Below are 14,554 nucleotides of genomic sequence, written 5' to 3' on the forward strand. Positions count from 1 at the left end.
GTGGATTTGGAAGCTTGACACACTGCCAAAGATTCAACATTTTGTGTGTAAGTGTATATGAAGTGCCTACCAGTTAAATCCTTGTTGGTTCATCAAGGGATAGCAAAGGTAGACCAATGTGAGGGTTATGAAGTGAATTTTTAGACAATTTTACACATGCTAAGGGACTATGCAGCAGCAAAAGACTTTTGGCAAAGAGCAAATATTGACATTTGCAATGACAATTTCTTCAATGTTGACAGGTGCTCTTGGTTAAAGAGTAATCTGGAAAATAGTTAAGAGTATGATGAGGAACCAACTTCCATGGAGGTATTTCTTTGCATTTGGTATTTGGAAAATCTAGTTATTCAAGAATGGAAGGATCTTTAATTGGAACTCTACAATACAACTCTCTCTAAAGGAGGACTAACTTACACCATTCTTCGCTTATTTCAGACTGCAGAGATTTGGTGACTACTTTCCCGGAGGTAAGAATCAAACGCTGCCTTCGAGAAGCGAACCATTGTGCAGATAGATTGGCTAAGGCTGGTGCAAGACTTCAGCAAGATTTTGTTGTTTTTGAATACCCCCTTTCGGAGGTAGTTTTGCCTTTGTTGTATGACTCTACTAGAGTTTTCTTTGAAAGGCTTCGGCCTAACTCTGATGTTTGTTCTTAGTTTTCAATTCATATCCTTTTCTACCAAAAAAAAAGTGGGGTGATCCTTATTATATGGTGATTTTTATTGAGTATATGTGATTGTTTTTTTTTTTTTTTATAAATTTTATACTTCATTAATATTAAATTCTTAGTATTTTACATTCATTAACTCACTTGGCAAAAAAATTTAAAAAACTTAAGTGGACACATGCCACAAACTTAAATAAATTATTATGGTGTGGTCTCCACATAAATTTAAACACATGGCGTAAAATTGGATTCTAATTTAACTTTCTCTAAACTATATATATTTCTAGTTAGTTTCTCTCAAACATCCACGGTTTTTCATTCTTTAACTGATGTCGTGGAAACCTGAAGAAAGCACACACAATGCTCTCTTGATGGTACAAAAACTAAACTATTAGCTTCGGTAGTAAACCTCGAATCCATGAGAGGTTTCCCTGAATCCACAAAGAGAAGAAAACTGAAATCCACCAAAGAAATATTTGACAAAAAGTCTGTGTTTATTGATAATAATTTGATAACTAACTTACCTTTAGAGGCTACAATGCATTTGAATAGTAAAAACAAAACCTAGAAACCTAGGGCAACTAGAAAACCCTAAGGCAGCTATGGAAGCATATAAAACCCTAATTTGACTAAAAAAACATTAAAAACACCTAAAAAGAAGGAAATAAATTACCTAAACCTAAAATAACAAAAATTACATAAAAATACTAAAATTAAATAATTACAAAAATTAGATATTAAACCGTATCCTACATAAGACCCCTCCACTTGAAACAAACTCATCCTTGAGTTGATGGTCAAAATTTGAAATCTTCCGCTCCAAATAAACAAATACGTTGAATGCTTTAATAACTTGATCCAATTTTGAAACTTGAATTCTTCATAAAGTATAGCATAAAATTTCTTCTCATCTACCTTCAATTTATTTGCAACATCAATCAACAAAGGGTTGAAAATAAAATTAAAATTTTCTACCCCAAAAAAATCAACATACTGTGTGGTCATCTTCAACAAATCAACAGGAACCTGGGGGTTGTGGACGATGGACTCATCATTATATTTAACCTCAATTGGATCTTCCACAATATTCTCATTAAAACTTTTGACAAGTGGTATCTTCAATTTTCAATTCAATAACTTGTTGCAAGTCTTGATCTTTTTTAACCACTTCAAAATTTTCTTTAGAAATAGGCTGCTTCTTCTCAACCCTCAAACCCTTTTCTTTATGTGACATGGACTTGGCTATGATAATTTTGGTTCTGTGGTTGACCTTTCATATTTTGAATATACTGCTTTTCATATGAATATACAGATTTATAATCAACACTTGTATAATCTAGTATATCATAATAGTCATTAGAAAACCATAAATCAATTAATATCCTTTTCATTCTTTGCCAAGAGCGGATTAGATGCTTACCTCGTCACTTTCTATCGATTTGAATGTCTTCCCACAATTCCTCTGCTTCATCATCCAATTTATTAGATGCAAGCTGCACTTTTTCTTCATCACAAATCTTCCAAAAATTAAAATACACTTCCAAATCAAGAAGCTAGTCAATAAAATCCAACTTACACATATCTCCGTCAAAGAATGGAATTTTCTTGTAGTAGGAAGTGCATCATTGAATATATTGATCATTGTTGTTGTGAGATGATTTTCTAGCAAGAAGATCTAGAGAAGCAATCATTTGCTTGATTTTGCCTATAATTTGCTGACTCTTTTCATGAAATTGTTAATTTTCATCACGAAAATCAAGGAACTCAACCCAAGTGAGGAATGTGTTGTTGACATCGTTGCCGTCGTCGTTGTTGTGGTGGTCGCCGTCTCGCCTGTTAGCCATCAGACCAAGGTATGTTTAGGCTCTGATACCAACTGATGTAGGATATGGAAGCGTCAAGAAGTAGAACACATCTACTTCTAGAAAACAAGAAATAAAACATGTTTATTTCTAAAAAATAACCTCGAATCCACGAGAGTTCCTTGAATCCACAAGGAGAAAATGTCTGGAATCTATCGGAGAATAAAAAGACAAAAATCTGAATTTTTTTGAATGAATAATTGTTCCAAAAACATATACAAACTTAAGGGCCTATTTAAGGGCTCTGTAAAACTTGACAGACAAAAAAATATATTTTAAAATAACTCCTAATTGATACCTAACAATAACAGGAACCAAATTTGACTTAAAAAGCATTAAAAGCACCTAAAAACAAGGAAATAATAACCCTAAACCTAAAATAACAAAAATTACAAATTAAATACCAAAATTAATAAATTATAATAATTGAATTGTAGATTTCATCCTACATCATTAACTCAAAATCTTCCTTATAAACTTCAAGGATTACAATTTACAAAAAAAAACCGTTCTTCTTCTTTTTTTTCTTTAAAAAAAAAAAATCACCTAGCAATGTTTTAGAGTATCTTTTAACATGTGAGAGTGGACTGGGGAACCAAGACCCTTTACTTTGTTAGTGTCCAATGTCCATGCAATTGTTTTTGAGCTATTCAAGTTCCCCTTTTTTTTCAAAATTTATAATAAAAAAAATTATAAAGTAGCCTATGAAGTTGTTCAAAATTTTATTTTATTTTTTCCTTTGTTTTTCTCAACAACCAAATGGAGACTAACCCCTTTCTATATATTTGTTAATTTTGGTAACAAATTTTGTTTGAGCGTTGTTCTGGTATTGACTAAAATTATAAATGGACCGAATTTCTAGACTTAGACAGGCTTATACGGTTAACCTTAACCTAGTGTTGTCAGATTGAATTCTTTTTTCTGAATGTAAGTGGAGGATTTCGCCCGGTTTCTATATAGCAATGTGGAAATCCAGTATAATCGTGTTGTTGAACAATTTTAGACTGAATTTTAAATTCTATTTTATTGCAGTATCAAAAGTCATGTAACTCAATGACTTAATCCATTCTCTATTTAGGAGAATCAAGGTTTAAAACTATAGTTATTGAATTTTCAAAATTAGTTCTTTTGGTTTTTGAAGTACTCCAGCCTTGATTTTAATCTTTAGGAGTCATTGTAAACAGAGTAATTCTTAGATACTCTTAGAATACGATGAATAGTGCTCATTTCTCTCTAATTCATGATAGGATTCAATCATTAAATTCATGGTGGGTTTACCATAAATGTGAGAGGAGGAAGCATCATTTCACTATACTCTGGAAGTACCTAAGTCTAATGAAGGAACCGGAGTCATTTACTTCAATGGCAATGTTCATCTATGGCTTTCAATTTTATTTTTTTTGGGAGGACGTGGGTGGGGGCAGAAGTGTGGGATGCCGATGAATCAAAATTTTTATTCTTTTAAATCCAGCATATCCTGGTTGTTGAACAGTTCATAAGATTCAAGATTTTGAATTTTCATCTTCATATGTACATTAGAAATTGCTTAGCATTACAGGATTAGACCATGACTCCTATTTCTGCAAATTCTAGCATCCCCACTGCTCTTAATCATTGCTTCAAATATTTATAATCAGTAAGAAACAAAGTAAAAACCGAAGGAACTAATTACAAGTTCTCTAAATAGTAATGATGCATGTGATGTGTGCATTGAAGGTGCCCTTGCTTTCTTTCTTTAGTACATAAATATGGTAAAAATAGTCCACAACCTCTCTCATATTTTTTTTTCTTTTATCCACCAAAGCCTTTGTCAAAGCTAGGAAACGTCAAGCTGTCCTCACACGAAGAGTAACTCCATGTTCAGGTGCAATAACCAACCTAAATGCAGGGGAGTGTTGGTATGCCGGTGATAGTGAGAAGCAAAACTTGGATAGAATGAGAGATAAAATCACCTTCAGTTCTGTCATGGCTAAGTGTTGGCCAGCACAGACACGAGACCCTACTCCAAATGGCATATAAGCTTGGGGAGTCTTACAAGCCCCAACAATTCCATGAGCAAATCTTTCCGGATTGAATTTGTGTGCATCAGGTCCCCACAAATCATAGTGCTGTTGTAATATTGGGATTGGAATCTGAATGTTTATGCCTTTTGGGATCATCATGTCTTTGAATGTTATGTCTTCCAGGGCCTCTCTGTTCACAAAAGCTGCAGGTGGGTAAAGACGCAATGTCTCTTGGATCACCATTGTCAACTGCCGTCAAATACAAGGTTAGTGAACCTAGTCAATGAATGGGTGTGTCAACTCTCATGTATTAATTTCTCAATGTTGAGTACACGGTTTCAGAATTTGTGAGGCATTGGTGTCAATCTCTCCTTGTAATATTTGGTAACTGATGCATCAAGTTCTTTATGTGTGAAATTAAATGAAAAAAAAAAATTTGAACCTCAAAGGCATAATTATGGGAAGAATATTCAATCATGTTACTAGCCATTAGAAGTCACTTTTATGATGATACCTCAATGGGGTATGAAAATTTATTCTTGAACGTTTTTCCAGGCACCACCTTCAATTCTAAGGCAATCTTACATTTATAAGTGCATATGACACCAATATATGTGCAGAAGCATTCTTCTAAATATATATTATATGCACAGAAGCACCATATAATACACTCCTACATGCATTCTTTTTCTCTCTTGTTTGCTGGGATATTCTAAATTAACATGCATCCATATGTAGTGGGAGTGTTTTCTTGGAAGATAACTTGATAAAATCAAATACAGAAATAGCTAAAACTAATAGTACTATCATACAGTAACTAGAATTATAAATTTTAAAGAAAAATACATACCGTTTTCATGTTTCGGAGCATGTCGACATCTGGTAGACTATCCCCAACTATTTCGAGCACCTCAGCGCAAGCACGAGCTTGCCATTCAGGATGTGCAGCCAGTAACATCAAGCTCCATGAGGCTGTGATGGCAGTGGTCTCATAGCCAGCAAAGTATATGTTTTTGCAATTATCCACAATGAACTTGTCACATGGGCCATAATAGTCATTATTACTTTTGGCACCCTCAAGAATCATTTGTAAAAGATCCTTCTCATATGATGCTTCAGTGCGCTGTTTTACCACCTTTAATATCATTGAGTTGATCTCTTCTTCAAGTTTCCACATAGCTCTATTGTTTTTGCTCGGCAAGAATCTATAAAATATACATTACATCCATTTTGAAAAATTTAGGAATAATCATCCCTAGCAATGTTCTCTTTCCCTCCACCCCCATTTATAAAAGAATTGAGATACCCCTAGTTTTCTTATCTCATAAATCCTCGACCCATAGAAGGCCAGGGTTGAATCTAAATCCTTAGGCCAGTGTTTAATCTAAATCCTACTCTTTTATAAGAAAGGGACGTATCGTTAGGCTATAAGAACACTAGTCAATTAAAGATGTTCACAAACAACAAACCAAAATTTGTCAATGTTATAGTTTTCTATTCTTTGTTATTAAGATCAATGGATTCAAAATGTTACCATACCTAAAACCAGGAACTCCAACATTTCCCTTGGACATGATTCCTTGAAGAGTATTGAGTTTTAAGAATATTTCTTCCCCTTGGGAATAGTTGCTTCCAAAACAGGCTCTTGATATTATATCTGCCGATAGGCTTCTCAAATCCTCATTGATTTTAATGTCTGCAATCCCTCCCTCATTTTCAATTCTACTCTCCCAACTTCTTAGCATTGAGGTTGTTGAGTCCACCATTAAGTTTACCATGCCCTTCAGAAAGAAATGCACATATTATTTCTAGCAGTATAAAAGTTTACAACAACAACCTAGCCTTAGTCTATAGAGATTTATTAAATAATGGTATAGTAGTGACTAATTAATCTAAAGCTTAGTATGATGAGGCATTGAATTACCAACAGTATAACGCAATCTTGACTCAAACAATCAGGAAACTGAGACAATATTGTGCTTTAGGATTGTTTCTGAGTTTTGTTCATGTAAAATGGCATATTAACATTGTCAAAACTGGACTATCCCAAAAAAATGACAAAACTGGTTTCAGGTTGGTTAGTTAAAAACAAAAAAAAAAAAATAAAACGTAATAAAAGAAGGGTTTCAGATTATGTCTTTGTAGAGGATTACATTGCCTATAATAAGTGAAATTTACCTTAACCCTATCAATGTACAATTCAGGAGCAATAATCTTCCTTTGATGGGCCCAAATTGCGCCGTTTGACGACAGAATGCCTTGGCCCAGAAGCGGCCCACGATCTTTGGATAGATAAGAAGGTTTTCCAAGGTTCAAAGAAGTGCAAAGGCTGATTTCCTTCACCATCTCTGGATCTGTTATGCATAATAGCTGTATGTTTCCAGATGAATATAAGAATATCGGTCCTGCCACCAATGCATACTAGCTAGGTGAGCAAGGTTGAAAAAGATAAATTTAAGATTTTGATTTTGATTTAGTGTTGATATGCATATTTTGATCATATGATCTTCAAGAGGTCCATTGTTAATATCCTAGACATGTCTTGGACTAATGGCTAAAGATTACAAAACAGAGGAAAGTATTTGCTATGACAAAACATGCCATTGTTTCTTCAACTTGTTACAAGTAAAAATGTGCATTCATCATTCAAATGAAATCTACTATAATTCCCATTCCCAAATCCCTATCCATGTCCAAGTTCACCTATTGGAAAAGTGGAAAAAAAAACATTTGAAACAGAAAAGTACCAACTTTTATTATTAATTTATTTTCTGAACAATGCTTTTATTGGAGAAATATAATAAAGAAGCAAAGACAAAAAGAACCATCCGGTACAAATACAAGGTCATTGTCATAAGTATGGACTACAAAAGTTTATAACTCTAATTACAATTGGAATATTATGACATCAAAAGTTGTCTAAAATCTGAGCTACACCCTCTATGACTACTGCTATTTTAATTTTCAACTCCCTAAACTATATTTCAACCTACTTTGGTAGTTAGAGAGAAAGAAGAAGAAGAAGAAAGGAAATGAAAAGTGAGTTACCATATTTATTTCTCCACTGCTCCAAATATGGGAAGAGAGTGGAAGGCCAGTCATGAGCAATAGCATCAGGGTGATCATACTCCTTTGTAGCAGTAGTTTTTGGTGTTGAATGAACTTGGAGTTGAATTCTCTTCATTTCAGGGATGTTCCCAAAGAAGAAAGAAGGAGAAGGTCCCCTTATACCTTGCCTTTGAAGTTTAGCTCCGAGAAGTTTTGGTTTCAAAACCAAAAGGTTATAGAGTGCCATTAACAACACTATAAACCCTCCTATAACCACTGATACAGTGATCTTCGCCATTAGAATTGGGTTTGCTTCCATATTTCTGCTTCTTTTGCTTCTTTCCTCCCTAGACTTCGATCAAAACTAGGACTCTTTAGATTCTTTGTGTTTTCTTTCAGGTATTAATAGTCAACAGTCTGTTTTGCTGGCCACATTTTTTTGTCTTTTTTTGGTTTTTTGATCTTTAGCATTTTCCAAAAAATCTATATTGTGTTAGATTTTTATCTGATTTGACAAGTGTAATTGGACTAACTGAGACGTATTACCTTGAGACATTGCAGCCTATATGGTTTTGTTTTTGTTATGATAATGTTGATTAATAAGTGCACAAACTATTTTGTCTTTTACTCTTTAGAGCACCAGTTGCAACCAAAAAAAAAAAATTCTATTTTTACCTAACAAAAGTTTACTTTATTCATTTTAACATTTTACTTTATAATAAACCTTGCATTATATCTCTTACTTTAGCATATCACTTATTAAAATAACTTTTTAAAAAAATTCCTAACTTAAAAAAAAAAATCACTGCCCTTTCCACAAGTAGTAGCAAGCCAGCCACCACAATCCACCCAAAACCAATTAGAACCCATTGAATCACCTTAACTCACATCCAAATCCAGCCAAAACCCATTCCACTAGACCACCAAAACCACAAAGATCAAACCACCACCAACGACTCATTGCAACCCATCAAAATCAACCCACAAAAAAATATCCACACAACAACCCCAACAAAAAATCACCACAAACCAGAGAGAGAGAGAGAGAGAGAGAGGGGTAAAATTTAAAAACATTCAAAAGTTTTACAATTTTTATTTATATTATTAGAATTGTACTTGTGCGCGTCGGAAATGAGGCTATTAGGATTGACCTCACTTGGGCTCACAACTTACTTATAAGGTGGGCTTAGGATTTCTTACTTTGAGTCGTTCTCGACACAGAGACTCAACGTAGTTTCTTCTCTCTATTTCTGAATCACTATTTCTTTCTACCAATTATGCGCGTCAGAAATGAGGCTATTGGGCTTGACCTCACTTGGGCTTACAACTTACTTATAAGGTGGGCTTAGGATTTCCTACTTTGGGTCATTCTCGGCACAAAGACTCAACGTAGTTTCTCCTCTCTCTTTTTAAATCATTGTTTCTCTCTACTCTCTATTTTTTGTGAACCTTTCAACAAAACCGTTTTCTTTTCCATCTTCTTATATTTATAACTATAGATTAGTGGGGAGACTATGATTATAACTATAGTTAGTGCAATTGGGGGTCCAATATCATCAGTTGTAAGTGGGTGGTTAGGTGGGGGTGAAATGTGGCGAATGTGGCCTTGGAACTTGGTTCCAACTTAAGTAGGAATGCTCGATAGGGATGTTTCCTGGGAACTGCCGAGCATGCTATGGTGTGTTCAGATCTTAGTCTTTCTTTATTATTCAGGAACGTTATGCCGAGCAATGGTCAGGTGATGATACTTGGGCTTGTAGTTTGTGAGGGTAGAGTAGAAAGAGATTGGAGACGTGAGCCATGCTACTGGGCCTGAACCCAAGGCCCAACTGGATCCGGGTACCTCGATGCCGTACAGTACTATTTATCAATGCTAAATTTTTTACCATTTAGTGATTTATAATATTTGATGTGGGAGGTTTTTTTATGTTTAGTGTGCTAAATGCTAAAAAATTAGCATTTAGCACAATTGATGCTAGTGCTTTTATCCCTTTTTTTTCAAGTGAGTTTTGGATAACAATAGGTTTAGGAACACAGCTATTTTCACAAGTAATATATGTTATTATTAGTGCATAATAAAAATGGTAAATATGATGGTGTTCAGAGAGATAGTCAATACAATTTCTCATTAGATAAATGAGAAGGTTTTTTTTTTTTTTTTTTTTTTTTTTAAATGGAAGATTGTCAAGGAGAAAGGAGTTCATACTAGTGATCTCATCCTTATAATCAATTGTACTACTCTTCTTCTTTTTCCATGACCCACAATTAAAAGGTAAAGAAAGAAATCAAACACAATTGTTATTAATTTGCAAAGATATGGAGGAAATCAAAAAAAATTAATCTTAGTGTTACTAAGAGTATGAATGATTAGATGAATTTATTTTTATAGTTTATTTTGTTTATAAATAAACTTGTATGAGAGAGAGAGAGTTGAAAACAATGGATAAACAGACAAATAAGCTAATATTTTGAGCTAAAACTATTTTTACTACCCCGGAAAGCACTTTAAACATGTATAAGCATGATTTTGTGTTCCTTCTAATACCTATATATAGGTTAAAGGATCAAGTTTGAGCAAAAAAACAAAATGGAAAAGAAAGGGAAAAACCAAGTGTGGGAGTGGTTTTTTCCAACCTAGGCAATGGGCTTTAACACTCATAGGCTCCTGTGTTTTAATCTCGAATGAAGTATTAAATTCTAATTTTACTTTTTACAGGGGAGAGGAGGAAGGCCCATTGTTACTAAAGACCAAAATGAGTGATTGGGTGTCTAAGCCTCTTTTCAAGAGCCCAAATCAAGTTCAAGCTCTTTTTGCAATATCAATTTCAAGGACTATTGGAGTTGTTTAAATACAAGTTTCGGCCTTCCAAATCACAAGTTCCCAAGCTTTTCCATGACAACTCTGGGCTTAAACCATGGCCTTAAGACTTTGACAAAGCTGTAGGCATGTGAGAATTTGCAGCTTCGTTAAAAGTTTCGTGAGTTTTAGCGGTGTCAATGTTTGACCCATAGTTTTAAAAACCGAATCGGACCGGTCAATTTTACCGGTTCAATCAAGATTTGGATAGTAATCCGGTTCAGTTATGCATAAAAACCGAAAATATAAAAAAAATCGGATTTAACCGGTAGTCGTTGGTTCAACCAAAAAAATCGAAAACCGAAATGATTGAACCGGTTTTGCAAAATTGATGAAGGAGATCTGAAATGAAGCTTTATTTTGCAGAAAAATCTCATTTTTTTCTCAGATCTGCCGGTCTAAGTGGGTAAGGACAGATTTTTTGCTAAAAAAATCTTCTTTTTCCTCAGATCTGCTAGGCTTGAGAGAGTGAAAAAATTACTAAATGCTCATGCTTGGTGTTGAAACCACAGCTCTTCGGTGAGGCAGTGAATGAGAGGATCTGATGGAGATCTAGAGCCTGTTTGGGTAAGCAATTTCCACAACTCAATTCTCAGTTTTCATAACTCATAACTCAAAAATGGTGGGACCCATAGCAAAAAGGTTGTTTGGCCAAACGATAACTCTGTTTCCATCACTCAATTCTCTGATTTTTGAGTTATGAGTTATGAAAACTGAAAACAACAAAATGCTGTTTTCAATTTTCATAACTCATAACTCAATGGCATTTCCGTAAATAAACACACATGAGGGACCCACAGCCGCAACTTTTGACCACCTTTTGACTTTTTTTTTTTTTTTTTTTTTTTTTTTTTTCTCTGCTGGGTTGGCGTTGGCTGTTCTTCCTTTTTTTTTTTTTCTGCTGGGTTGGCGTTGGCTGTTCTTTCCTCCTTCTTTCTTTCTTTTTTTTTTTTTTTTCTTCTTCTGCTGGGTTGGCGTTGGCTGTTCGTACCTCTTCTTTTCTTTTTCTTTTTTTTTCTTTTCTTTTTTTTTTTTTTTTTACTGGTTCGTCTGTTCTGTTTTTTTTTTTTTTTTTTTCTTTAGTATCTAGACTCACCAAACTTAGTGAAAAAAAAAAAAAAAAAAAAAAAAAAAACTGCACTGTGTCAGGCGTGGGCCCTCCAAATAGTGTGAAAAATTGTGAGCGATGGAAACTGAGTGATGAAGGCAAACGGATGTGAAAAATTGAGTGATGAGTGGTGAGTGACGGAAATTGAGTGACGAAAAATGCTTACCCAAACAGGCCCCTAACTTCCACAGAGAGAGAGAGAGAGAGAGGGGAATGGATGGAGTTACTGGAGGACAAAATACAAAACACTGAGAACTGAAAAAATAAAACTTTTTGATAGTAAACCGTGTGGGGTGCTAGATTGACAACAGAGAGAGGTTGGTGAGGTCGATTTCAAGCTCAGGAGTTGGGTTTACTGCTTCCATGTGTCTCTGTGATACTCTCTCTCTCTCTGTCTGTCTGTGTATGAATGGGGGAAAGAGAAAGTTACAAAAAGAAGGAAAGAAATGGAGCTGTGCTAACGTGCACGGCCACATAAATCCACTTCCACCTTCCTGAACTAGAGCTACATTTCTCCGAAATTACCTCTCTCTGCCATTCTCCTTCATTTTTTTTTTTTTTTTCATTGAAGAAGGGTATGCTCGGAGTGAGACGGTGGGACGGTGAATTGGTCATAATAATATGTCCCTGTGTCAGTGAGTTGTCTACTCACTTGACTTTGGGGGGTTTTTTTTCTAAATTTTTTTTTTTAAAAGATAAATAGTTAAAGTTAGACTATTATTTATAAAAAATAAATATATGAAACCTTCATAATAGATTTTTTTTTATCAATAATTATTGACTAAAAAAAAAGTAGTATGCAAAAAAAGAAAAAAAATTCTATATTTTACATTTTCTTAAAATAAGTTATTAAAATTCAAAATTCATATAAAAATTATTTAAATATTTAAATTATATTAATTATGACATTATTGGTTTGACTATCGGTTTGACTTTGGTCGGACCATAAAATCGATAATCAGTCTCTTTTTTGGTTCTTTGTCCGTTCCAGTTTTTAAAACCATGGTTTGATTCAACTAGCGAACACAACACAGGTTTTTGCGAGTTAAGGTTGGACCTTAGTGAGTTTTGATCATAAATGAGTCGACTCAAAAGCGGCACAATAAAAAATGTGTCATAAACGGGTCAACTCATATGACCCACAATAGACATGTTTAACACGTCAATTTATTTGAGTTAACCCAAAAATGACTCATTTAACACAACCCTTTTAACTCGTATAACAAATAAAAATTCATTTTATTTTAAAATTGTTAAATACTTTTTATATCCAACCTATATTTTAAACTAAAAAAAAAAAGTAAGTAATTACAAAAACTTACAAGTAATATAATTGTAAATTAAAACTTTATAAACCCTAGTCATGATCAATCTACTATTTGCACTAACTCTTTCAATATTAATACTTAACATTTGGCGAGTTCTATGGATGTTATATTTTTGTTGAACTATGTTATATTGAATTTAAGTTGAAGTGTATACACTTCTTTTTGAGTGTAAATAACTTATTTCTAGATTGATGTTATATTTTTGTTGAACTATATTATTTTGAATGTGGGTTAAAGACTTAAAGTATATACATTACTTTTGGGATGTAAAGAACTTATTTCTATATGGATGTTAAATTTAATATTAAGCAGGTTAAAATGGATTATGTCACATTCATATTAACCCAACATAAACCGTTTATTAAGCATGTCAAGTGGGTCAGGTCATGTCAACCTACTTCATTATTAGGTCGGGTTAGGGTTGCAGAACCATTACATGATTATTAAATGAGTCGGGTTCAGGTTGAGGCATTTAGTCGACACGAACCAGACATGCTAACCCAAATTGACACCCCTAGTTTTAGCCATGACTTATTCAAAAATTTTGGTATCTTGATTTAAGGCATTATAATAAGGAACATATTGATGATATATTGGTGGGACTTGCTGAGATGTTGTTTCTTAATATTAATTTTGGGGTAATTCTGGTGCTGGATTTTGAGGAAAATATATACTCAAAATAGTAGTCAATTGTGGATGCTTTGATTCTTGTTTCATAAAAAAAAAATTGTGATTACTTGAATTAAATCCAATAAATAGACCGAATTTCTAGACTTAGACGGGCTTATAAGGTTATACCTTGACCTTTTTTTTTCTTTTTTTTAAGAAGCAACCATGGTGGGCATATTAGTGGATAGCTAAATAGCTAAATAGTTATATACAAAAACCTTATAAATATTAGGAAGAACAAACTCCATCTAAACTAAAGCAGGAAAAGAAAATCTCGCTTTCTTTGCTAAAAAATGAGCCAACGTGTTGCCTTGCTAAAATGTACGATAGGAAGAATAGTTTTGGAGAGAATTAGCTGAGGACAAAATATCTTTAACAAGATGACCACAATATGGTTGAGGTAAATAACCGTTTCGTATATAGCAGTTATTAAAATTTCTAAACTACCCTTGAAGGTTGAACTGTGCAAATCCAGCTCCTGAACAAAGTGGACTGCTCTTCTTGCTGCAAGAACTACCACTGAAAGATGGCATGGGAACAATCTCGGATAAGGCTGCCTTTATTTCTCCATGAGAATTGCGAACCACTACTTCGACACCTGCTACATTCAGATCTTCAAACACGGTTATACCTTAACCTGGTATTGAAAGATTGAATTCTTTTTTTCTGAATGAAATGGAGAATTTATAATCAGGTTGTTGAACAATTTTAGACAGTGAATTTTAAATTCTATTTGTTTGGAGTATCAAAAATCATATAACTCAATGACATGGTCCATTCTCTTACTAGGAGAATCAATGTTTTAAAACCCCCTCCCTTTATTATAACTATCTATGGAAATGTCAAAACTAATTCTTTTGGTGTTCGAAGTACTCCAGCCTTGATTTTAATCTTTAGGGGTCATCTACTTCAATGGCAATGTACATCTATGGCTTTCAATGCTTTTTTTAGTATTTTTTTAAAGAGTGTGGGGTGCTTATGTAACAGAATCAAAATTTCTATTCCTAGAAAT

The 14,554-nt window shown here is 33.8% G+C and overlaps 1 protein-coding gene and 1 long non-coding RNA gene across 2 annotated transcripts; one reads left to right on the plus strand and one right to left on the minus strand.

Moving 5' to 3' along the window:
- Positions 1-4,027: 4,027 nt before the first annotated feature.
- LOC126723306 (cytochrome P450 714C2-like) lies at positions 4,028-8,089 on the minus strand. Its single transcript, XM_050426652.1, has 5 exons — positions 7,581-8,089; positions 6,711-6,937; positions 6,072-6,313; positions 5,383-5,737; positions 4,028-4,781 (listed from the first exon to the last, which is right to left on the minus strand). Exons 1-5 carry the CDS (start codon positions 7,897-7,899, stop codon positions 4,356-4,358), a joined length of 1,569 nt encoding a protein of 522 aa, XP_050282609.1. The 5' UTR covers positions 7,900-8,089; the 3' UTR covers positions 4,028-4,355.
- Positions 4,661-7,021, plus strand: LOC126723308 (uncharacterized). Its single transcript, XR_007654229.1, has 2 exons — positions 4,661-4,798; positions 6,737-7,021. It is a non-coding gene; the product is annotated as an uncharacterized LOC126723308 (long non-coding RNA).
- Positions 8,090-14,554: the final 6,465 nt, after the last annotated feature.

This window comes from Quercus robur, chromosome 4 (genome assembly GCF_932294415.1).
Source record: "Quercus robur chromosome 4, dhQueRobu3.1, whole genome shotgun sequence".
NCBI lineage: Eukaryota > Viridiplantae > Streptophyta > Magnoliopsida > Fagales > Fagaceae > Quercus > Quercus robur.

Bases quoted from the DNA above. Each gene is read 5' to 3' on its own strand.
- LOC126723306 (XM_050426652.1), bottom strand. From the start codon at position 7,899: ATGGAAGCAAACCCAATTCTAATGGCGAAGATCACTGTATCAGTGGTT. The intron at 6,314-6,710 runs GTAAATTTCACT...TTCTTTCTGAAG, and splicing joins TGTACATTGATAGGGTTAAG to GGCATGGTAAACTTAATGGT. The intron at 4,782-5,382 runs GTATGTATTTTT...ATTTGACGGCAG, and splicing joins TGCTCCGAAACATGAAAACG to TTGACAATGGTGATCCAAGA.